General features: G+C 41.7%; 1 protein-coding gene across 2 annotated transcripts in view; it reads right to left on the reverse strand.

Annotated features, from left to right (window-relative positions):
* SNX6 (sorting nexin 6) overlaps positions 1-26,378 on the reverse strand; it is a 78,553-nt gene that overhangs the window by 12,444 nt on the left and 39,731 nt on the right. For both annotated transcript variants that reach the window (XM_066342001.1, XM_066342002.1), the window contains 3 exons: positions 20,183-20,258; positions 16,324-16,363; positions 8,900-8,986 (listed from right to left, as the gene is read on the reverse strand). In XM_066342001.1, the coding sequence (XP_066198098.1) occupies positions 8,900-8,986; positions 16,324-16,363; positions 20,183-20,258 (203 nt within the window). The remainder of the gene's footprint in view (positions 1-8,899; positions 8,987-16,323; positions 16,364-20,182; positions 20,259-26,378) is intronic.

Below are 26,378 nucleotides of genomic sequence, written 5' to 3' on the forward strand. Positions count from 1 at the left end.
CTCCAACCCCCTTCTCTCCCCTCTCCAAAATGAATCAATAAAAATAATACAAAAAATAAATCATACAATATGAATGGCTTTTGTAACTTACTCTAATGTTTAGAATTCAGCCACATTACAGCATGAATCAGTACCTTCCTTCCTTTTTATTGCTAAATACTATTTCGTTGTATGAATCTACCGCATTGACTTGTCCATCCATCATTTAGGTTTGATTCCATTTTTTTTGCCTAATACGAGTAATGCTTGTGTGTGTGTATGTGTATAAGTTTTTGTGAGGACATGTTTTCATTTATTTACTTATTTAACTTTTTCATTTCTCTCATATCTCATTACTTAGGGGGCTGTATTACTGGTTCATCTGGTAACTTGACATTAAATATAAATACATTGAGAAACTACCAGACTGTTTTCCAAAGTGGCTGCCACTGTGTGAATGTTACAATTACTCCACATCTTGTCTACACTTATCTTTTTGATTAAAGCTACCTAGAGGGTGTGAAGTGATATCTCAGTGTGGATTTGATTTGCATTTCTCTGACAGCTAATTATGTTGAGCATCTTTTTATGTATTCATTAACCATTTGTATATCTTCTTTGGAGAAATGCTTGTTCAAGTCCTTTGCCTCCCATCCCCCATTTTTTAAGAGGGCGGGGGGAAAGAGAGAGAGAGAGAGGAAGGGAGAGAGATTTGAGAAACATCAACTTGTAATTATGGCACTTTAGCTGTTCATTGATTGCTTCTTATACAAGCCTTGATGGTGGGAGGGGCTCCAGCTGAGCCACTGACCCTTTGCTCAAGCCAGCAACCTTTGGGCTCAAGCCAGCAACCTTGGGCTTCAAGACAGTGATCCTGAGCTCAAACCGGATGTTCCCATACTTAAGCTGGCAATGTTGGGGTTTTGAATCTGGGTCCTTAGTGTCCCTGGTTGATGCTCTATCCACTGCACCACGACTGGTCAGGCCTTTGCTCATTTTTTAATTGAGCTATTTGTATTTTCATTCAATTATAAGAGTTCTTTATATTATATATTCTGGATGCCAGTCATTTATAGGGACTCTCATAACTTACAAGTATTTTCTTCTAATCTGTGGGTTGTCTTTTCATTTTTCTTTTTTTTTTTAAATTAATTTTTTTTTATAATTTTTTAAATTTTTATTTTTTACAGAGACAAAGAGAGAGTCAGAGAGAGGGATAGACAGGGACAGACAGACAGGAATGGAGAGATGAGAAGCATCAATCATTAGTTTTTTGTTCCACATTGTGACACCTTAGTTGTGCATTGATTGCTTTCTCATATGTGCCTTGACCGCGGGCCTTCAGAAGACCGAGTAACCCCTTGCTCGAGCCAGTGACCTTGAGTCCAAGCTGGTGAGCTTTTACTCAAACCAGATGAGCCTGCGCTCAACCTGGTGACCTCGGGGTCTCGAACCTGGGTCCTCAGCATCCCAGTCCGACACTCTATCCACTGCGCCACTGCCTGATCAGGCTCATTTTTCTTTTTTTTAAAAAAGATTTTATTTATTCATTTGGGGGGGAGAGAAAGAGCGAGAAGGAGGGAGGAGCAGGAAGCATCAACTTCCATATGTGCCTTGACCAGGCAAGCCTGGGGTTTTGAATCAGCGACCTCAGCATTCCAGGTCGAGGCTTTATCCACTGCGCCACCGCAGGTCAAGCCGTCTTTTCACATATCTTTTTTTTTTTTTTGGTATGTTTTCTGAAGTGAGAATCGGGGAGGCAAAGAGACAGAATCCTGCATGCGCCTGACTGGGATCCACTGGGCAAGTCCACTAGGGGGCAATTCTTTGCCCATCTGGGGCCATTGCTCCAATACAACCAGAGCCATTTTAGCACCTGAGGAGAGGCCATGGTGCCATCCTCAGCACTCGGGTCAACTTGCTCCAGCGGAGCCTTGGCTGTGGGAGGGGGAGAGATAGAAAGAGGGAAGAGGGGAAAGGGGAAGGGTGGAGAAGCAGATGGTCACATCTGTGTGTTCTACCAGGAATTGAGCCTGGGACCTCCACACACCAGGCTGATGCTCTACCACTGAGCCAAGCAGCCAGGACCATCAAATATTTTCTTATATACCAGCAATGAACAAGTGAAATTGGAAATTAAAAACACAATACCACTTGACTAAATGGTGGCACAGTGGATAGAGCGTTGGCCTGGGATGCTGAGGACCTTGTTATGAAACCCCGAGGTTGCTGGCTTGAGTGTGGGATCACAGACATGACCCCATGGTTGCTGGCTTGAGCAAGGGGTCACTGTCCCCCCCCAGGTAAGGCACATATGAGAAGCAGTCAATGAACAATTCAAGTGCTACAACTACGAGTCAATGCTTCTCATCTCTTTCCTTTCCTATCTATGTCTCTCTTTTTCACACACACACAAAAATACTGCTATCTAAAATACACAAAGAGCCTGACCAGGCGGTGGCACAGTGGATAGAGCGTCGGACTGGGATGCAGAGGACCCAGGTTGAAGACTCCGAGGTCGCCAGCTTAAGCGTGGGCTCATCTGGTTTGAGCAAAAGCTCACCAGCTTGGACCCAAGGTTGCTGGCTCAAGCAAGGGGTTACTTGGTCTGCTGAAGGCCCACGGTCAAGGCACATATGAGAAAGCAATCAATGAACAACTAAGGTGCCGCAACAAAAAACTGATGATTGATGCTTCTCATCTCTCTCCGTTCCTGTCTGTCTGTCCCTATCTATCCCTCTCTCTGACTCTCTCTCTGTCTCTGTAAGGAAAAATAAAATAAAATAAAATAAAATACACAAAGAATTTTAATGACTCAACAATAGAAAATGAACAACTCAAAAATGGGTTAAAGACCAATTTTAAAAGAATTTATTTATTGATTTTCTTCTTATTGATTGATTGACTGATTGATTTTTTTAAGTGAGAGGAAGGGAGATAGTGAGACAGACTCCCACATGCACCCTGACTGGGATCCACCTGGCAACCCCTCTCTGGGGCCAATGCTTGAATCAAATCAACTGAGCCATTTTTAGCACCTGAGGCTGATATGCTTGGGCCAACTGAGCTCTCCTCAGTGTCCGGTGCCCATGCCTGAACCAATCAAGTCACTGGCTGCAGGAGGGGAAGAGAAGCAGATAATCACTTCTCTTGTGTGCCCTGACCAGGAGTCGAACCTGGGATGTCCACATGCCAGGCCGACACTCTAGCCACTGGCTAGGGTCTTTATTGACTTTAGAGAGAGGAAGGGAAAGAGAGGGAGAAACATAGATCTGTTCCTGTATGTACCCTGACTGAGGATCAAACCTGCAACCTTTATGTACTAGGACAATGCTCTAACCAACTGAGCTATCTGGGCAGGGCCAGGCCAATTTTTTAAACTCACACTTCACCAAAGAAGATACATAGATGGCAAATAAATATGTCAAAAGATGCTTCACATCACATGCCATCAAGGAAATGCAAATCAAAACAGTGATATACCATCATACACCTGTTAGAATGGCCAAAATCCACAACACTGACAATACCAAATGCCGGTAAGGATATGAAGGAACAGCAACTCTCATTCAGTGAGGGTGGAAATGCAAAATGGTGTAGAACTAAACACACTCTTTACACATCATCTAGCAACTGTGCTCCTTGGTGTTTATTCAAGGGCTGAAAACCTATGTCCATCTAAACACCTACACATGAATTTTTTTTTTTCCTGAAGTTGGAAACAGGGAGGCCGTCAGACAGACTCCCGCATGCACCCGACCGGGATCCACCCGCCATGCCCACCAGGGGGCGATGCTCTGCCCATCCGGGGCTTCGCTGTGCTGCAACCAGAGCCATTCTAGTGCCTGAGGTAGAGGCCACAGAGCCATCCCAACACCCGGGCCAACTTTGCTCCAATGGAGCCTCGGCTGCGGGAGGGGAAGAGAGAGACAGAGAGGAAGGAGAGGAAGAGGGGTGGAGAAGAAGAAGAAGGTGGGCGCTTCTCCTGTGTGCCCTGGCCGGGAATTGAACCCGGGACTTCTGCACGCCAGGCCGATGCTCTACCACTGAGCCAACCGGCCAGGTCCTGCACATGAATTTTATAGCAGCTTCATTCATAACTACCAAAACCTGCAAGCAACTAAGAGGTACTTCAGGAGGTCAACTTGGTATATCTGTACAACTGAATATTATTCAGTGCTAAAAAGAAATGAGTTATCAAGTCAGGAAAAGACATAGAGGAAAGTTACAAGCATATTACTAACTGAAAAGAGTCAATCTGAAAAGACCCAACTATATGACATTCTGGAAAAGGTAAAACTATGGAGACAATAAAAATAGACCAACAGTGGTTGGGGGAAGTAGGATGAATAGATGGAAGACAAAAGATTTTTAGGGCAGTGAAACTATTCTGCACGATACTTATAAAGGTTGATAACATCATCACACATTTGTTAAAACCCACAGAATGTATAACACATCCATTTGTTAAAATCCACAGAATGTAAAGGACTAAGAGTGAACTCTAGTGTAAACTATGTCCTTTATTGTTTGGCTTCTTTCACAATCTTTTGAGATTCATCCATGTTGTTGCTTGTATGAGTAGTTCATTCCTTTATCTTGCTGAGTAACATTCCATTGTATGGCGATACCGCAATTTGTTATTCCACTCACCTGCTGGTGGACATTAGGGTTGTTGTTGCCCGTTTTCAGCTATTACAAATAAAGGTGATGTGAGTATCTGTGGGCACATATGCTTTCAAATATTAAACTGGAATGACTGGATCATAGGGTAGCCCATGTTTAATTAAAAAAACACTGTGATACTTTTCCTAAGTGTTGTATCACATTTCCACCAACTGTATGTGAGAGTTCCAGTTGCTATAATTTTTGATATAACTTTTTCACTTAGCCACTCTAATTAAGGTATGTAGTGATACTCTGGTGAAGTTTCTTTGTTTTAATTTCTAAAATTTTTATTTACTGATATTATAGTGAGAAAGGGAGAGAGCAGGAGAGAGGCGAGATCATCTGTTCCTTTATATGCCCTGACCGGGGATTGAACTGGCAACCTCTGTGCTTAGGAACGATGCTCTAACCCACCAAGATATCTAGCCAGGGCTATGCTGGTGTAGTTTTGTTTTTTTTGTTTTTTGTATTTTTCTGAAGCTGGAAACGGGGAGAGACAGACTCCCGCATGCGCCCGACTGGGATCCACCCGGCACGCCCACCAGGGGCGACGCTCTGCCCACCAGGGGGCAATGCTCTGCCCCTCCGGGGCGTCGCTCTGCCGCGACCAGAGCCACTCCAGTGCCTGGGGCAGAGGCCAAGGAGCCATCCGCAGCGCCCGGGCCATCTTTGCTCCAATGGAGCCTTGGCTGAGGGAAGGGAAGAGAGAGACAGAGAGGAAGGAGGGGGGGGGTGGAGAAACAAATGGGCGCTTCTCCTATGTGCCCTGGCCGGGAATCGAACCCTGGTCCCCAGCTGCCAGGCCGACGCTCTACCGCTGAGCCAACCGGCCAGGGCCTGCTGGTGTAGTTTTAATTCTTACAGTTAAGTTTGAATTTACCTTTTTTTTTTTTTTGGTGACAGAGACAGAGTTAGAGAGAGGGACAGACAGGGACAGACAGACAGACAGACAGAAAGGGAGAGAGATGAGAAGCATCAATTCTTCGCTGCAGCACCTTAGTTGTTCATTGATTGCTTCCTCGTATGTGCCTTGACCGGGGACTACAGCAGAGTGAGTGACCCCTAGCTCAAGCCAGCGACCTTAGGCTTCAAGCCAGTGACCTTTGGGCTCAAGCTGGTGAGCCTGCGTTCAAGCTGGTGACCTCAGGATTTCGAACCTGGGTCCTTTGCATCGCAGTCCGACACTCTATCCACTGTGCCACCGCCTAGTCAGGCTGAATTTACTTTTAAAGCCATGTTCTGTTCTAAAAGGTACTTATGGGCCCTGGCCGGTTGGCTCAGCGGTGGGCAGAGCATCGCCCCATGGTGGGCGTGCCGGGTGGATCCCGGTCGGGTGCATGCGGGAGTCTGTCTGTCTCTTCCTGTTTCCAGCTTCAGAAAAATGCAAAAAAAAAAAAAAAAAAAAAAAAAAAAAAAAAAAAAAAAGATAAAAATAAATAAATAAAAGGTACTTATTAACAAGTATATACTATATACAACTTAAGTGGAAAATGAGCTCATGCTTCTCTCTTTCTACCTCGCATTCCCCTACTCTCCCTCCCCTCCTTTCTTTCAAAACAAACAAACAAACAAAAAACCACACACCCCAACTACACATAATAAAATAACGAATTTAAAGTCTTCAAGCCTGACCAGGCGGTGGCACAGTGGATAGAGCGTCGGACTGGGATGCAGAGGACCCAGGTTCGAGACCCCGAGGTTGCCAGCTTATGCGCGGGCTCATCTGGCTTGAGCAAAAACAGCTCACCAGCTTGGACCCAAGGTCGCTGGCTTGACCAAGGGCTTACTTGGTCTGCTGAAGGCCCATGGTCAAGGCACATATGAGAAAGCAATCAATGAACAGCTAAGGTGTCAAAAACGAAAAAAAAAAGCCAATGATTCATTTAATTGTGGCCCCTCCATCATAAACCGTTTAAGACACAATTTGATTTTAAAAATTTGATATAGATTGTGTATTTGCAAGTAAAGTCCTCAAAGGGATTATGTGATTAAAGTCCCTAAAAGAGTTATTTCTAATTTGATGAGAAATGAAAATAATGCTGTTTAAAGCACTGGTGAAGAAATGGGAGTTTTCTGTGCAAAACCTCAATTCATAAATTCACACTGATTTTGGAGTATCTGAGTCACTGTTTTCCATGCTTTTTAAGATGTTTCTGTTAGGCCCTGGCCAGCTGGCTCAGTGGTAGAACGTCGGCCTGGCGTGCAGGAGTCCTGGGTTTGATTCCCGGCCAGGGCACACAGGAGAAGCGCCCATCTGCTTCTCCATCCCTCCCCCTCTCCTTCCTCTCTGTCTCTCTCTTCCCGTCCCGCAGCCGAGGCTCCACTGGAGCGAAGTTTGCCCGGGCGCTGGGGATGGCTCTGTGGCTTCTGCCTCAGGTGCTAGAATGGCTCTGACTGTGGCAGAGCGACGCCCCAGATGGGCAGAGCATCGCCCCCTGGTGGGCATGGCGGGTGGATCCTGGTCGGGCGCATGTGGGAGTCTGTCTGACTGCCTCCCCGTTTCCAACCTCAGAAAAATACAAAAAAAAAAAAAAAAAAAAAAAAGATGTTTCTGTTAGCTTGACCAGGTGGTGGCGCAGTGACCAGACGGTCGACCTGGGATACTGACTACCCAGGTTTGAAATCTTGAAATAGCCACCTAGAGCCCAAAGGTGGTTGTCTTGAGCCCAAGGTCGCTGCCCTGAGCAAAGTGTCACTGGCTCGGCTGGAGCCCTCGGGTCAAGCGACATATGAGAAACAATTAATGAATAACTAAGGTGCCACAACTACAAGTTGGTGCTTCTCATCTTTCTCCCTGTCTCTCTCACACACACAAAAAGAAAAAAAATGTTTTGGTTAAACATTTTTCAGATTTGCAAGAGTTTTAGTTTTGCAACTTAGATTTCCAAAAGGAAATTTGAGTTGCCTTAAAATAAAACATACCCTTGTTTTATGGAGCTCTCACCTTCAATAAAGGACTTACACAGACCAAATTAGGAATCCTGCTATACAATTATTTGGGGGTTTTACTTTTGTTTTTGCAGGCATTTTACCTGCATAAATATATCAAATTCACTAAAAAAAGTTCTTTTCTTTTCTTTTTTTTTTTTTTTTACAGGGACAGAGAGAGAGTCAGAGAGAGGGATAGATAGGGACAGACAGGAATGGAGAGAGATGAGCAGCATCAATCATCAGTTTTTCGTTGTGACACCTTAGTTGTTCATTAATTGCTTTCTCATATGTGCCTTGACCGGGGGTCTTCAGCAGACTGAGTAACTCCTTGCTGGAGCCAGCGACCTTGGGTCCAAGTTGGTGAGCTTTTTGCTCAAGCCAGATGAGCCCGCGCTCAAGCTGGTGACCTCGGGGTCTCGAACCTGGGTCCTTCCGCATCCTAGTCTAACGCTCTATCCACTGCGCTACCGCCTGGTCAGGCAAAAAAAAGTTTTAGACTATTTTGTATCAGAATTTTACAAAGTAAACTTTTTTTTTTTTTTTTCTTGAGAGAGACGGACAGAGACAAGAAGCACCAACTCGTAGTTGTGTCCCTTTAGTTGCTCACCGACTGCTATGCATGTGTGCCCTGACCAGGGTGCTACAGCCAAGCCAGTGACCCCTTGCTCAAGGCCAGCGACCCTGAGTTAGGCCGGATGAGCCTGTGCTGAAGCCAGTGACCTCGGTGTTTCAAACCTGGGTCCTCTGCGTCCCAGGTCTATGCTCTATCCACTGTACCACAGCCTGGTCAGGCAACAGAGCAAACTTTTTTGTGGGGTTCCCTGATCTATAATTTCTTGAAGGAGAAACAAATTCACAGTTGAAAATATAATTTAAAATCAAGAAATAAATTATCTTGCCTTGGCTAGATAGTCCAGATGGTTAGAGCATCATTCCAAAGTACAGAGGTTGCCAGGAACAGCTTGTGTTCCTGTCCCTGTCTCTCTCTCTCTCTCCTCCCCCTTCCGCCCCCTCTAAAATCAATATATATTTAGAAAAAGATAAATTATCTTTAACAGCCTTGAGTCTAACAACATTTAAAGACATGATTTTTGTTAAATAATTCATTAAAAAATGTAAAGCAGCCTGACCTGTTGTGGCACAGTAAATAGAGCATCGACCCAGGACACTGTCACCGGTTCAAACCCCTGGGTCTGCCCAGTCAAGGCACATATGATGAACAACTAAAGTGAAGCAACTATTGAATTGGTATTTCTCACTCCCCCCCACCCCCTTTCTCTGTAAAAGCAATAAATAAAATATTTAAAAAAAATAAAATTACCTTAGCAGCTTGAGATTCTCTTAGGTAATATTTTAAAAGGTCAGAAAGTTTGAGGTCCTCATCAGCAGACACTCGTGCTTCTATTTTCTGAAAAAGGAAAAAAAACTGGACATTTAATCATCACATTCTACATTCAGTGTTTTCTGACTTAATTACTGTAAAAAATTAGTTATAAATAACTACAGTCAGTCCTAATTTAATCTAGGTTTCCTTCTCTTTTCTACTAGCCTGTTACTTTTCTTTGTAACTCTGACAAAAAGAAAAAATGAACAGAAAAATGATGAAATCAGTGAATTTATGGAAGAACTTTATGGAAGAAGTCTTTCTGAAGACAACCAGAAAACAGTCAAAATATTAACAAAATGTGCCTGAAAACACCACAGAGCAATAAAAAGATGTGGTTAGTTTAAGCTGGGATCAAATGGGAAGTAGCCACGTCAGACTAAAAAGATGAGAACTCTTCATTCAGTCTGAAGAGACAGTTTACTAAAGAAAGATGTACTACGTCAATCAAATACAACATAGGGACCTTGTTTGGAACCTGACTCAAACAAATTCCACTGTAAAAAGCCATATATGAGACAACTGGAAACATCCATATTGTGGATATTTGAAGAAATAAAGGGGAATCACTGATAATCATATTGGCTGTATATTAAAATTATCTTTTTTTAAAAATATATATCAGCGAGAGAGAGGGACAGACAGGAAGGGAGAGAGATGAAAAGCATCAGCTCATACTTGTGATACCTAGTTGTTCATTAATTGCTTTCTCATATGTGCCTTGACTGGGAGGCTCTAGCTGAGCCAATGACCCCTAGCTCAAGCCAGCGAACCTTGGGCTCAAACCAGCGACCAAGGGGTCATGTCTATGATCCCATGCTCAAGCCGGTGACCCAGCACTCAAGCTGGTGACCAGAGGGTTTTAAACCTGGGTCCTCAGCATCCCGGGTTGACGTTCTATCCACTGTGCAACCACCTGGTCTGGATATTAAAATTGTCTTTAAAAAGAGATGTGCACTGCCTAACCAGTGGTGCAGTGGAGAAAGCATCGGACTGGAACCTGGAGGACCCGGGTTCAAAGTCCCGAGATCACCGGGTTGAGCGCAGGCTCAGCAGTTTGAGCGTGGGATCATAAACATGACCCCATGGTTGCTGGCTTGCGCAACGGGTCACTTGCTCTGCTGTAGCCCCGTCAAGGCACATATGAGGAAGCAATCAATGAACAACTAAGGTGCTGCTACGAAGAATTGATGCTTCTCATCTCTCTCCCTTCCTGTCTTTCTGTCCCTACATGTCCTTCTCTCTGTCTCTGTTTCTCTCTCTCTCTCTCTCTCTCTCTCACACACACACACACACACACACACACACACCAAAAAAAAAAAAGAAAAAAGAGATATGCACAAACGGCAGAAAATACAATGAATATGGACTTTTGGAATAAAAGAACTTTAAATAGTGTAGAAAATGTTAACATTCAGGAAATATGGGTGATATGTGTACATGAATTCTCTGTCCTATTCTTACAACTTTTCTCTAAAAATGAAATTACTGTCAGCCCTGGCCAGGTACTCAATTGCGAGAGCATCATCCTCATATGCCTAGGTTGCACATTTAAAAAATAATTTTTTTATTTATTGATTTTTTAGAGAGAGAAAGGAGTGAAAGAGACAGAGAGAAAGAAGGGGGAGGAGCAGGAAGCATCAACTCCCATATGTGCCTTGACCAGGCAAGCCCAAGGTTTCGAACTGGCGACCTCAGTGTTCCAGGTCGATGCTTTATCCCACTGCACCACCACAGGTCAGACTAGGTTGCACATTTAATCTCTCATCAGGGCATATACAAGAATCAACAAATGAATGCATAAAAAAACCAACAAATCAATGTTTCTCTCTCCCTCCCTTCCTATAATCAATAAATAAAATCATTTAAAAAGTTAAAAAAAACCCTACACAACTACCAGAATAGCTAAAATGTAAAAGATACTAAGTATTACAAGCTTGGACAGCAGCAACCCAGTGCCCACATTCTTTCTGGTGGGAATGTAGATTGGTACAATCACTTAGGGAAGTGGTTCTCAAAATGGTGCGCCCTAGAAGATTTCCAGGTGCAACCTATGGTATTCCAGAGAAATATGTACCTGTTGGAGACCAAAAAACCAACAGGGTTTATGGAATTTAGATTTTTGGGGGAAGGAGGTGTGGGGAATTGGCTGCAAACTGACAGTCTGCCCAACCCCCCACCTCACTTGCCTGATTAGGTTGCAAAAGGCTGTTAAGCTGTGGTGCTGGATTGTTTACACTACCCCCCATGTTCCCCGGAAAGACTGGAGGCAAGTTTCTTCCATCCTTTGGTGTAAAGTTAAGATAATAGGTATGGTGGGGGTTTTCTGCACGCAATTAAGAGTAAAAAGAGGAATTCTTCAATGTGTTGACGAGGAAATGAGAGTTTGCCTCTCAAATATATGTGCAAATATTGAAGAAATCGCTAGGATACATCAGGTCATGTTTCTCATAAACACAAGAATGAAAAAACAACACATTCGCTCCAGGACCTGCTGAATTTACTAAATCTTACTAAGAATGTATCTATATATATAAAGAGATAACTTTTTTCTTGTTTTTTAATTTTTTAATACAGAAATTTTTATTAATTTTAATGGGGTGACATCAATAAATCAGGGTACATATATTCAAAGAAAACATGTCCAGGTTATCTTGTCATTCAATTATATTGCATACCCATCACCCAAAGTCAGGTTGTCCTCCGTCACCTTCTTATTTTTTAACTTTTTAACCTTTCTTTTTATGAATTTTAAAAAGCGTAACTCAAAAAATGTAACATAAAAATGTTTTTTAATGTCAGAATAAATTTAATTTTGTCGTATTTATTTTGTTTAATTACCATAAAAGCACACTTGGACTTTATATATTTTTTTCTTTAATATTTGCCTTAATTCTCAGAAATCTGTATATTGTGCGCCTACAATTATTTGTAGGATTTTAAATGCACCCTGACTTCAAAAAGTTTGAGAACCACTGATTAGGGAAACAGTTTGGCAGTAACTACAGAAGCTTTTCACATGGATACCCTGTGACCCATCAATTCCCCTCCTAGTGACATACACCCAATGGAAATGCACACTTATGTTCAACTGAAGATATTACAGGAATGGTCTTAGCAGTAGTACCCTTTGTAAAGAACTCCAGACTAGAAAGTATCCAAATGTCTACCAACAGAACAGAAAAATTTAGGTATGGTCTTGCAATGGGATACCATACAGTAATAAGAATAAAGGAAATACATCTACATGTAACAACTTGGATGAATCTTATATTCATAATGTAGAGTAAATGAAACCAGACATAAAAGAATGCGTACTGCGCCTGACCTGTGGTAGCACAGGGGAGAAAGCATCGACCTGGAATGCTGAGGTCGCCAGTTTAAAAGTCTGGGCTTGCCTGGTCAAGGCACACAGAAGCAACTACTGTAAGTTGATGCTTCCCACTCCTCTGCCCCTCTTTCTCTCCCTCTCTCCTTTCTCTTAAAACAATAAAATAAAATGTAAAAAGTGAATAAATAAAAGAATGCATACTGAATGATGCATTTATATAAAATACAAAAATAAAACTAATCTCTGCAGTTAGAGCCAGGACAGTGGTTAGCCATATAGGAGGCCGTAACTCAGAAGGCAGCTAAAGAGGGGCACAGCTCTGGGTTGCTAGTACTGTTCTCTTTCTTGATTTGAGTGTTTATTATATAGATGTGTTAAAAAGTTTTTTTTGTTTTTTTTTTCTTTCTGAAGCTGGAAACGGGGAGAGACAGTCAGACAGACTCCCGCATGCGCCCGACCGGGATCCACCCGGCACGCCCACCAGGGGCAACGCTCTGCCCATCTGGGGCATTGCTCCAGTGCAGCGGGAGGCATTCTAGCACCTGAGGTGGAGGTCATGGAGCTGTCCCCAGTGCCCAGGCCAACTTTGCTCCAATGGAGCCATGAGTGCGGGAGGGGAAGAGAGAGATAGAGAGAAAGGAGAGGGGGAAGGGTGGAGAAGCAGATGGGCACTTCTCCTGTGTGCCCTGGCCGGGAATCGAACCCGGGACTTGCACACACTGGGCCGACGCCCTACCACTGAGCCAACCGGTCAGGGCTAGATGTGTTAAATTTGAAGAATTTCACTGTATGTGCTCTTTCCTATATGTATAATATACTTCAATACAAAGTGTTTTCAAAATTTATTTTTAATTTATTGATATTAGAGGGGAAAGGAGAGAGGAACATAGATTTGTTGTTTCACTTATTTATACATTCATTGGTTGACTCCTTTTTTTTTTTTTTATTCTTTTTTTTATTTTTTTTTTGTACTTTTCTGAAGCCAGAAACGGGGAGAGACAGACAGACTCCCGCATGCGCCCGACCGGGATCCACCCGGCACGCCCACCAGGGGCGACGCTCTGCCCATGGGGGGGGGTGTGCTCTGCCCCTCCGGGGGCGTCGCTCTGCCAAGACCAGAGCCACTCTAGCGCCTGGGGCAGAGGCCAAGGAGCCATCCCCAGCGCCCGGGCCATCTTTGCTCCAATGGAGCCTCAGCTGCGGGAGAGGAAGAGAGAGACAGAGAGGAAGGAGGGGGTGAGGGTGGAGAAGCAAATGGGCGCTTCTCCTGTGTGCCCTGGCTGGGAATCGAACCCGGGTCCCCCGCACGCCAGGCCGACGCTCTACCGCTGAGCCAACCGGCCAGGGCCGGTTGACTCCTTTTGATCTCGTATGAGCTCTGACCAAGGACTGAATCCCAACCTTAGCATATTGGGATGACACTGTAACCAACTGAGCTACCCAGGCAGAGCTCAATACAAAGCTTTGAAGCTTCTAAGAATTATTACTTGATTGAGAAATAGAGCAGAGACCAAGATATATTCAGAAGTGATATAGATAAATTTAGATTACATGCAGTATAGATGTTGAATGCTTTTCTTTCCTTTTTTAAAATTTTTATTTTGTTTAGATGTTGGATGCTTTTAAATAGGGCTCTTCTCCTCACAGAGGTAGGGTATATGCCTCTCCCCTTGAATCTGAGCTCTGAGACTGCTTGACCAATACAAAAGTGATGCTGTGCCAGTTTCCAGGCTCAGGCCGGATAAAACTAGCAGCTTCTACTTCTCATCTTCGGGATGCTCACTTTTGGAACCTAGCCACCACGCTGTGAGAAAGCCTAAACAACTCCGTGGAAAAGCCGCAGGTAGGTGTTACAGCCAACAGCCCTAGCAGAAGTCCCAGCTGACAGCCGGTATCAACCCCAGACACGTGTGAAAGAGCCTTCAGATGGCTCCAGTCCCCAGCTTTCTTATCTTCCCTATTGAGGTCATCATGGAATAGAGGCAAGCCATCACTGATGTGCCCTTTCTGAATTCCTGACCCAAAGAATTCATTAACATAATAAAATGTTTTTGTTTTTAGTAGGCAACTTATCTAGGATGCTCCGTTATACAACAAGAATAATGAGAACAACATGCTAAAGGAAATAAGGATTATGGTGGCTATGGAAATGTGCCACTCAGATATTTAAGAGAAACTGTTTGCTGCAAGAAGCATGGTTGATTGATAGTCCCAACTATAGTCTTTCCGGAACAAAACCATGTTCACAGGAAGGTTATGTTTCATCCTGTCCTTCTTGCCTAAGATGTACCCCGCCAATGACAAAGCACAGTGGGTAGTAGTGCCAACCCATTTCAGGCTGATGCAGAATTCCTCTAATGGGCAACTGTGGCTGAAAGACTCCCCTTTGACATAGACTTTCTGAGACCTGTGCTACAGTCTGAAACTCTTCCTTCCTAGTCCTCTATCCTCTGCCCTCCTTTTTTAAGTAGAGACCTGCAATGTGGCCTGGAGGCTCTTCCTGTGTCTACTGCTCCTTCCTCTTTGTCTCTTACAATAAATCTCTTGAGTATCTAATCCCATCTTGACATCTGCTTCTAAAAGAATGACATATAACTCAGGCACAACACAGCTAAAGCTTGAAAGGAGCTCCCCCCACTCGATGTGTACTAAAGTAGGAGATAAACTGTAATGAAAGATGTCTAAGAGGGAGCAACTGGCAATATCCAAACAAAGCCAAGAAAAAAGATATAATCTATGGTAGGAAATTAGGATGACATTTAGAATGGAAATTCACATTGATATTTCTTTAAAAAAATTTTTTTTTAAAATTTACTGACTTTAGAGAGGGAGAGGGGGAGATAGAGACAAACACTGCTTTGTTGTTCCACTTATTTATGCATTCATTGGTTGCTTCTTGTATGTGCCTTGACTGAGGATCAATCTCGCAACCTTGATGTACTGGAATGCTGCTCTGACCAACTGAGCTACCCAGCAGGCTAGACTCAGATTGAAAGAAATGAGTGGTCTAGACCAGCTGGGACATATGCCAGCCTGGCTGAGGCAGAAACAAAGAGAAGGAAGCAAGGGTGAGACAGGCAAAGACAAAGCCTGGCCTGGAAAAGCACCCCATTAGACAGATACTTGACTAGAATACCTGTTTTGATATATGCATTTCCCTCAAATAAAAATAGTTTCCGTATTTTGCCCATCATTGATTTCAATGGAGGTCAACATATTTCTGCCTTCAGTTGTTTAAAAACAATGACACATAAGTCTACTTCGCTACAGATACCTATTCTTATGATGTAAAAGTACACACAAAAAACTCAACCTTCTTAGAAAAGGCTCACTGATACAAATATCAAAGGTTGAATGATGGGCTCTATGGACACCAATATAACAATATTTGTATATTTAAGGACTTTTTTCTTTTAAGAGAATATCTTCTTTTCTTTTACTTGCCTCTACTACATTATCACTCAATTGAAAAGGACATGTTGACATCAGATTTCTACAACGGACTAGATATTATTACTCTCAGCAAAGTATTATTAAATATCTAATAAACATTTTCACTATTCTATCAAGTGATAAAACTGTTAAATATTATTGTATTTCAGGACCGATTCCTGAAAACCAAGATTATGCCACTGTTAAATTATTACTACTATGAATGAAGCCTTTTGCAGGTGTAAACTGATAAAACTCATTCCTAAGCTAGTGTGTCAAGGGGGATTAAAAACAGTATAGGCTGGTAAAGTTAAAATAAATATAAGACTTTCTTCCAGCTTACAAAGCCCCAGGAAAAGGATCCGTCTTCGTAAAAATAAACCCAGTCTCCATAATGAACATGGTTTCTGATCAAGACTATAAACATCTACATAAATACCAGAGGGCCAACAAAAAGTGAATTTCCTGAAAAACTCAAAATTTTAAATCTAAACCAGTTTCTCCATCCTTCTAAAGTATTATTCACCTTCTTCAATAAAGCTAAGTCAAACACAACTGTACACAGAGATTTAGATTATCAAAGATTCATAGTACTTACTCTTGTTTTATCAAACAGTTCTGAAACTTTGAGAAAAAACCTGGAAGAGAAAAATATTTAATCAGAAGCTACCTTTAAACAATTTTCCATTTCAGATGTTCAGACAATACATAATGCCCCAAACTACATGAATAATGAACATTCTTGTCTTATTACAATCATATTTAATGGTCTGGTTTACTTCATTTAGTTTAATAAAAATATCTCTTTACTTCCACCTATAACAAATCACTTGAAATCTGTTGTTACAGAAAATCTTACCATTTCAAGGTAACATTCTAAGTCATACATTAAAACCTTTTTTTTAAAATTGAGGAGCATCAACTTGTAGTTGCGTCATTTTAGTTGTTTGTTATTGCTTCTCATGTGTGCCTTGTCCTGGGGGTTCAAGCTGACCCGTGACCCCTTGCTCAAGCCAGCAACCTTGGGCTTCCAGTCAGTGACCACTGGGTTCTAGTCAGAGAATTTGGAATTATGATAATTCTGTGCTCAAGTTGGCAAACCTGCACTCAAGCTGGTGACTTCAGGGTTTTGACCAGGGCCCTCAGTGTCCTGGGCCAATGCCAATGATCAGTCCACTGCGCCACCACTGGTCAAGCAAAAAACCTAAAAATTTTGTCTTGATATTCTTCAGTAACATGCCAAATAATACTAATAAAAGCTTATACTTTCACTGGAAGTACAGAACAATCACATCCAAAAGACAACAGGCTGATTTAAAAGGCAAACAGTGAAGCCTGACCAGGCAGTGGCGCAGTGGATACAGCATCGGACTGGGACGCAGAAGGCCCAGGTTCAAAACCCCGAGGTTGCGGCTTGAGTGCAGGGTCGCTGGCTTGAGCGTGGGATCATAGACATGATCCCATGGTTGGTGGCTTGAGCCCAAGGTCGTTGGCTTGAGCAAGGGGTCACTCGCTCTGCTGGAGCCCACCCTCATCCAGGCACATATGAGAAAGCAATCACTGAGCAACTAAGGAACCGCAACGAAGAACTGATGCTGCTTCTCCTCTCTCTTCCTTCTTGTCTGTCTGTCCTTCTCTCTGTCTCTGTCTCTCACAGACACAAAAGACAAACAGTGAAGTTGGAGCAGTTTTTGAAGATATCTCATAGTTGTTTGAAACATTTTCAAATATAGCTGTGTTGTTTTGGAAAAACAACAGAAATCAATAACTTCTGAAAATTCACTTTCACTTTTAGCTAAACAGTCTCTCACAAATGCTGACAACAACTGAAAACATCCAATGCCAAACTACTAAAGGGCATTCTGTAAAATATGTAATTAGAGATGACATAACCGGATTAGGACATTGTCTATTGAAAGCCTAAAAGAAATTTTGTGAATTTCACTTTACTAAGAAGAATTTGCTTTGACAGCTTTGACAGTTAATTCATGGCAAGGTTGACCTTTTCTTCTTCTTATCAAAGAATTAAGAACTAACGATTTGGGAAGGTAGCATGTTAATTAGTGTAAACTAGAGTACCTTGCTCTGCTAAACAACTTGGACCTTACATGTCTACTGAGAGGATCTACTACAGAAAAGTTCAAAGATTTGGTTTAGAGAAAGGCTATGAACTATGAAAATAGTTTTTCCACTTAACATTTAAAAAGTAAATTGTTGCCTGACCAGGCGGTGGCGCAGTGGATAAAGTGTCGGACTGGGATGCGGAAGGACCCAGGTTCGAGACCCCCGAGGTTGCCAGCTTGAGCGCGGGCTCACCTGGTGTGAGCAAAAAGCTCACCAACTTGGACCTAAGGTCGCGAGCAGGGGATTGTTCAGTCTGCTGAAGGCCCACGATCAAGGCACATATGAGAAAGCAATCAATGAACAACTAAGGTATTGCAACGAAAAACTGATAATTGATGGTTCTCAGCTCTTTCCATTCCTGTCTGTCTGTCCCTATCTATCCCTCTTTCTGACTCTCCCTCTGTCTCTGAAATAAATAAATAAATAATAATAATAAAAAGTAAATTGTTTTTCAATGAAGACTTGGGTTTAAATAATATTAGAGCAACTAAAATTAACCACTGTTAGATTAAAATTAAAGAGAAAAACTAGCATAAAGTAAAAAAAGACAGCTGTGTGAGCAAATTCCAGAGTGTTTTTTACACTAACATGTACAACACCCTCCTCATCTGACTGCTCAAACATTCACTATATTATAAACTCTAGAACGGCCAACCTTTTTAAAACGTGCAAACTGACCGCATCAAATTTTACTTTAAATATCAATTTGGTCTGCAATGAAATACATACATATAAACGTTCTAATTCCAAACAGTATTTGATGTGGTGTAAATATGTACAATATTGTAAATACATTAAAAAATATATAAAGTTTTGGCTGCTGCTAAGATGTAATTTTACCTTTTAACATTTATAATTCTCTAAGGACACTGGAACTCAGTAAGCGCTAGACGAAAGCCATAACTGCTCTGTTCAGATATTGATCTTCTTTTCTGTGTAAGGCTAAGCCATGTATCTCCGACTGCCTACTGGAAACATTTTGAAATGGAACCAAAATTGGCACACTTAGAAATCAGAAGACTGACAGTTGACACTTTTCTAAGTGATAGAATGTAGAGGGGGCTTCTACAGTTGGGGAGCAGAACCGAACCATTGTTTTCACTAGGACCATAATATTTTTTTGAGAAGGATAAGTGACATTATTTAATTTCACAAGGTGCCCAGATCCCAGTTATCCTCCTATCTTTTACTTTCAAATAAGTCATTGAGAATTTTTTAATGGTTTTTTTTGTGACAGAGAGAAAGATAGAGAGAGGGACAGACAGACAGGAAAAAAGAGAGATGAGAAGCATCAATTCTTCACCACGGCACCTTAGCTGTTCATTGATTGCTTTCTCATATGTGCCTTGACCAGGGGGCTACAGTAGACCGAGTAACTCCTTGCTCAGCTGGTGAGCTATGTTCAAACCAAATGAGTCCATGCTTAAGCTGGCAACCTTGGGGTTTTAAACCTGGGTCCTCTGTGTCCCAGTCCAACACTCTATCCACTGTGGCACCACCTGGTCAGGCTGAGTAGAATTTTTTTTCTCTCCCCTCCCACCTGAGTAGAATTTTAAAGTGATTTAATTATTAAAAACTATTCATTTTTATTTTGGCCATTAATTTAAAATTGTCATAAAAATTTTAGGATTATTTCAACTGTTTTAAGGTGTATACTTCTTTTTTAATTCTGCTTACTACTTCAGGAAAAAATCAATACATTTTTCAGTTTTAATGTAAAAAATTAAGTATATATATTAAGGTCCATTTTTACTTTTCAGATTTAAAAAATAAACAGAAAGGGAAGAGAAAGATTGACACAGACCTAAGTTTATAAAGAAGTTCCTTATTCTCAATGTGTTTTGAAAAAACTAATTCAAAAATGTCTGCTGGGTCCTAAGTACTGTGTATGCCCAGGCTGCCAACAAAATTTATTTTTTATATATATATAAATTCTTTTTTGTATTTTTCTGAAGTGAGAAGCAGGGAGGCAGAGAGACAGACTCCTGCATATGCCCGACTGGGATCCACCCAGCATGCCCACTGAGGGGTGATGCTCTGCCCATCTGGGGCGTTGCTCCGTTGCAACTGGTGCCATTCTAGTGCCTGAGGTGGAGGCCATGGAGCCATCCTCAGCGCCGGGCCAACTTTGCTTCAGTGGAGTCTTGGCTGTGGGAGGGTAAGAGAGAGATAGAGAGAAAGGAGAGGAGGAAGGGTGGAGAAGCAGATAGGTGCTTCTCCTGTGTGCCATGGCTGGGAATTGAACCCTGAACTTCCACATGCTGGGCCAATGTATTACCACTGAGCCAACTGGCCAGGGCCCTTTTTCTTTTTTTTTAAATCAGAGTCCTTACTTGCATATATCTGTAGAGTCCTGAGTTCCTAAAGCATACAATGAAGAACCAATTCTATTGTAATCATCTGCAGCACCTAAGGAAAAAAAGTTTAAAGATTTTAATATATTTATTCATTGATTCAGAACTATTAAGCACCTACCTGCTAAACAATGTATACATAATATGAGATATCTGAAGTCTATCTATAGTTTTTCTACAGAAAAACTATAATATAATAGAAATATTATATTAGAAGTAGGTATAAACCACTTTGGGAATGGGGAAAACATGATTTCACCTAAGTCAGGGAAGGATTTATAGACACTATAGAGTAAGTTTGAGTTTGTAGGATGAGGAAATCTTTACCAGGTAATATGGAAGGGAGAGAGGTTTGGATAAAGGGAGAATGGATCAAGGCCAGGGAGGTATAAAGGAGTATAATATACTCAGAGAACCTTCTGGGACTGTGGCCCTGAAGGGTATGGAAGAGTAGTAGATGGCGTTGAAGATAAAATCACTGAAAGCATCTTGGAAAAACAGGGTTTTGTAAGCCATGATAAAGTAGATTTGACTTGATCTTGTATTAAAGGGTGTTACTAAATATTTTACAATCAAAATAGTGGTTAAATCAACCTGATAAGAATTTTAGATTAAAAAATAAAAATAGTGCTTCCTGGTATAAAGACTAGAAGTGGAGACACAAAAGGCAGAGTAACCAACTAGGAAACTGTTGTTTCAGACACTCAGGTCCAGGACCAAGATAGTGGGAACAGTGAGAGCACAGAGGAACTAACAAAGCTGAAAGGTATTTAGGACTTTAATAGGTAGGGTTTACAAACAGAAGACCCGATGTAGGAGGGAAAATTATGAAGCTTGGGAAACTAGATAAATGGTGGCACATTACACTTGGGTATTAGAAACAAAGTACTGAACTTGAACACAACACACTTTCTAGGGTTTGCCCCACAGGACAATGCACTTATTGAAACAAGATTATAATCGGTGCTCTATTCAGTTTGGAGAAGGGATAGTCTCGTGCAATGATTAAGAGCATGGACCTGGAACCAAACCACCCAGGACCCAATGCCAGCTTCCCAAATCACTAGCTATATGACCTTGGGCATATATCACTTAACTAGTCTGTGCCTCAGTTTCCTCATCTGGAAATGGGGATATAATCGTACCCACCTCATATTATTATTTGGAGAATTAAATAAGTTAATAAGTGTTCCTATAGCCCTGGCTGAGTAGCTCAGTTGGTTAGAGTGTCGTCCCAATATGCCAAGGTTGCAGGTTTGATCCCTGGTCAGGGCACATACAAGAATCAACCAACGAATGCGTAAATAAGTGGAACAACAAATTAATGTTTCTCTTTCTCTAAAATCAATCAATCAATAAATGTTACTGTATATGGCATACAGTAAGTACAGAACCAATTAATAAAATCCAAGATATGCCTAATGTATGGAAATTCTCACTTATACCAGCAGTATTTTTACAAGGCTTTAATGCATGCACTACCTAATAAAACAGTTATTCTTACATTATACTTTCATATATTGTGTAAAATTACATTAAATGTTAAAGCTAACTCCAGACTTTGAACGGTAACTTCTATATGTGAGACTTTCCACTATTATCTCAACCTAAAAGTTTAAGTAAAAAAAAAAATCTTTCAAGTTGGTTTATGGGAGAGGTAGGGATCAAAAATGATTTGTATTTAATATTTTATGCTTATTAACCCTCTGAGTAGTATGAACGTTCATGTACGTCCTCATGCCTACTTACCATTTAGAGTATGATAACAAAAATTTTTATTTTAAAAATGTGTTAAGGCAACATTAAAAAAAGGCAAATTTATGTTCTTCTTGTTTCCATAAATTGGTTATCAAACAAACATGGTTTTCATAAAGTTGCAATTGGAACTAATTTCATTTTTTGAAAAAAACCCCACTCACTTCTGGGGGTCAGTGAGCATGAAAAAAACTCAATATTCAAAGGTTTAAACTGACCCTGAAATTACTTTTTGGAGCAAGAAATTTCCTAGATTCTAAGAAAATTTAGCTCTGAGAACACTACCGTCTTTAGCTATTAATTCATTATGTGATCACGAAAAATATGCAGATAGAAAGGGAGATGAAAAGCATCAATCCGTAATTATATCACTTTAGTTGTTAACTGATTGCTTTCTCATATATGCCTTGATTGGGGTCTCCAGCCAAGCCAGTGTGACCCCTTGCTCAAGCCTATTACCATACGATCACATCTATGAGCCCGCACCCAAGTCAGATGAGCCCACGCTCAAGCCGGATGAGCCCACATTCAAGCCAGCAACCTTGGGGTTTTGAACCTGTGTTCTCACCATTTCAGGTCAATGCTCTATCCACTGCACCACCAATATGTCAGTCTGCTTTTGTAACCTTTGATGAGCATGACTCTGTAAACAAGACTGTCATTCAGAATTACCATACTGTGGCACAGTGGATAAAGCGTTGACCTGAAATGCTGAGGTTGTCAGTTCAAAACTCTGGGCTTGCCTGGTCAAGGCACATACAGGAGAATCAACTACTATGAGTTGATGCTTCCTGCTGCTCCTTCTCCCCCTTGTTTCTCCTCTCTAAAATCAATTAAAAAAAGAACTACCATACTGTGAATGGCCACAATTGTGAAGGAAAGCCCTATTTAAGCAAAAGATGGCTAGTGCTTCATCCAAACAAAGAAGCCGAGGTGGTTCTGGAAACTTCATAGATGGTCATGGAGTTGGTTTTGGTGGGAATGACATGACAACTTTGGTCATGGAGGAAATTTCAGTGGTCAAGTGGCTTTGGTGGCAGCCGTGGTGGTGGTCCATATGGTGGCAGTGGGGATGGCTATAATGGATCTGGTAATGATGGAAGGAATTTTAAAGGTGGCAGGAGCTACAATAATTTTGGCAATTACAACAATTAGTCTTCAAATTTTGGACCCATGAAAGGAGGAAACTTCGGAGGCAGACGCTCTGGCCCCTATAGTGGTGGAGGCCAATACTTTGTAAAACCATGAAACCAAGGTGGCTGTGGTGGTTCCAGCTGCAGCAGGAGCTAAGCCAGTGGCAGGGGTTTTAATTACTGCCAGGAAACAAAGCTCAGCAGGGGAGGATAGCCAGAGAAGCAACAGGGAGCCTGACCAGGTGGTGGTGCAGTGGACAGAGCATGAACCTGGGACACCGAGAACCGAGGCTTGAAACCCTGAGGTTGCTGGCTTGAGTGCAGGCTCACCAGCTTAATCATAGGGTTGCTGGCTTTAAGCCCAAAGTCGTTGGATTGAGCAAGGGGTCACTGGCTCAATTAGAGCTCCCGGTCAAGGTACATATGAGAAAGTAATCAATGAACAACTAAAATTCCACAACTACAAGACTACGAGTTGATGCTTCTCATCTCTCTCTCTGCCTGTCTGTCCCTCTTGCAAAAAAAAAAAAAAAAAGAGAGAAGCGACAGGGAAGCTACAGGTAATAGATTTGTGAACACAACCAAGCACAGTGGTGGCATGTCTTAGCTGCTACAAAGAACACATGTTTTAAACAATACTGTGAGTGGGCAAAAAACTTGAGGACTGTATTTGTGATTAAATGTGTAATAGGTTATTTTAGTTTCTGCTCTGTGGAAAGTGTAAGATATTCCAACAAAGGGTTTTAATACAAATTTTTTTTTGTACCCATGCTATTGATTGCTAAATGTCTGATCATGACGCTGACTAAACATAAATGTGTCTTGAAGAAAAGAATAGCAGATTCTCTTACATGCTTCTGCATTCAACCTACTGTGATATATTGCTTTTCTTCACATATGTGGAGAAAATGCAGATTCAAACAGATATATGTAGCTGAAAAGGAAAAAGTATTTTAGTAATATTTTCAGGTAACTGTGGACATTCTTCTTTGGTACCACAATGAAAGTCAACAAGTAGTAGTTTCTTTAAGGGTTAGTTGCAATGGGGAATCTATATATCCTATTATTTATTTATTTATTTTAACACCCCCCCCCTTTTTTTTTTTACCAGAAACAGAGAGAGAGTCAAAGAGAGGAACAGATAGGGACAGACAGACAGGAACAGACAGAGATAAGAAGCATCAATCATCAGTTTTTCGTTGTGACACCTTAGTTGTTCATTGATTGCTTTCTCAAATGTGCCTTGACCGTGGGGCTACAGCAGATTGAGTAACTCCTTGCTCAAGCCAGTGACCTTGGGTCCTCCGCATCCCAGTCCAATGCTCTATCCACTGTGCCACTGCCTGGTCAGACCTATTATTTAAAAAAATGTTTTTAGTGAAGTGAGAGACAGGGAAGCAGAGACAGACTCCTGCATGTGCCCTGACTGGGATCCACCTTGGAAGCCCACTACCAGGTGATGCTCTACCCATCTGGGGCCACTGCTTCATTGCTCAGCAACTGAGTCATCTCAGCACCTGAGATGAGGCCATGGAGCCATCCTCAGCAACCGGGGCCAACTTGCTCCAACCATTCAAGCCATGGTTGCAGGACAGGGAGAGACGAAGGGGGTGGGAGAAAAAGAGAGAAAGAGACAGAAGAAGGAGGAGGAGGAAGGGCAGAGAAGCAGATGGTCATTTCTCCTGTGTGCCTTGACTGGGAACTGAACCCAGAATTTCCATATGCCAGGCCCATGCTCTACTGCTGAGCCAACCAGCCAGGGCCTACAATCCTATTAGTAAACTTTTTGTACTCTATTACATTAAACTCCATTGGTATAAGTAATAATTATCCCCAAAATAGAAGGTTGACTTAACATTTGAAAATCAATCAATGCAATTAACCGTATTAACTGACTAAAAAAAGAGACCATATGACTATCTCAATAGTTGCAAAAAGTGCGTTTGACAAAATCCAACATTCGTTCCTCACTTTAAAACCCCTCTGAGAAAATTAGGAATTAAAAAAAATTTTAAATTGATTTTAGAAAGAGGATGGACGAGAGAGACACACAGAGGAATACTGATCTGTTCTTGTATGTGCCCTGATCAGGGATTGAACTGTCAACCTCTGTGCTTTGGAACAATGCTCTAACCAACTAAGCTATCTGGCCAGGGCAGAAAACTAGGAATTTAAGAGAATTTTCTCAACCTAATAAAAGGCATCTAGGAAAAACTTACATCTAACATCATAATTAATGGTTTAAGACCAAATGCTTTCCCCAGAAGATAATGAACAAGGCAAAGATGCCTGCCCTCACCATTTCCATCAGCACTGTAGTGGAGGAGGATAGACCATAGTACAATGGGGCAAGGAAAAGAAAGAAATGGCATCCAGAAGTATAATTTTTTATTAACAGATGATCATCTATATGAAAAATCCTAAAGAATCTACAAAATAGTTACCAGAACTAGTGAGTTGATTTAGTAAGGTTGCAAGATGTAAGATCAATATGGAAAACACACTGTATTTCTACACATTAGCAAAGAAAAACTGAAAGGTAAAAAACTTCATTTACAAAGCATCAAAAAATAATTAGAACTCAATCTAACTAAAGATGTGTAAGAGCTGTACAGTGGGAACTATAAAACACTGCTGGGAGAATTTAAAGACCTAACTAAATGGAGAGAGTATGCCATATTCATGTACGGAAGATCAATTTAATATGTTAATCCTCCCCAACTGAGATCAACAGATGCTACACAATTCCAATCATAACCCCAGCAGGCATTTTTTTTGTGTGTGTGTGTGGCAGAGACAGAGAGAGACAGGGAGAGGGACAGACAGACAGGAAGGGAGAGAGATGAGAAACATCAATTCTTCGTTGCAGCTCCTTAGTTGTTCATTGATTGATTTCTCATATGTGCCTTGACGGGGGGGGGGGGGGGGGGTTACAGCAGACCGAGTGACCCCTTGCTTGAGCCATCGACCTTGGCCTCAAGCTGGTGAGCCTTGCTCAAACCAGACGAGCCGGAATTCAAGCTGGCGACCTCAGGGTCTCGAACCTGGGTCCTCCACATCCCAGTCTGACACTCTACTGCTCCACCACCTGGTCAGGCCCAGCAGGCATTTTTATAGAAAGTGACAAGCTGATTCTAAAATCTATATGAAAATGTAAGCTACCTAGAGTGGTCAAAACAACTTTTATAAAGAAGATTAAAATTGAAGACTTACACAAGAAAAGATTTTTAACATCACTGGTCATTAGGAAAATGCAAATTAAAATCACATCAAGACACCACTCAGAA

The sequence above is a fragment of the Saccopteryx leptura genome, chromosome 6 (genome assembly GCF_036850995.1).
Source record: "Saccopteryx leptura isolate mSacLep1 chromosome 6, mSacLep1_pri_phased_curated, whole genome shotgun sequence".
Taxonomy (NCBI): Eukaryota; Metazoa; Chordata; class Mammalia; order Chiroptera; family Emballonuridae; genus Saccopteryx; species Saccopteryx leptura.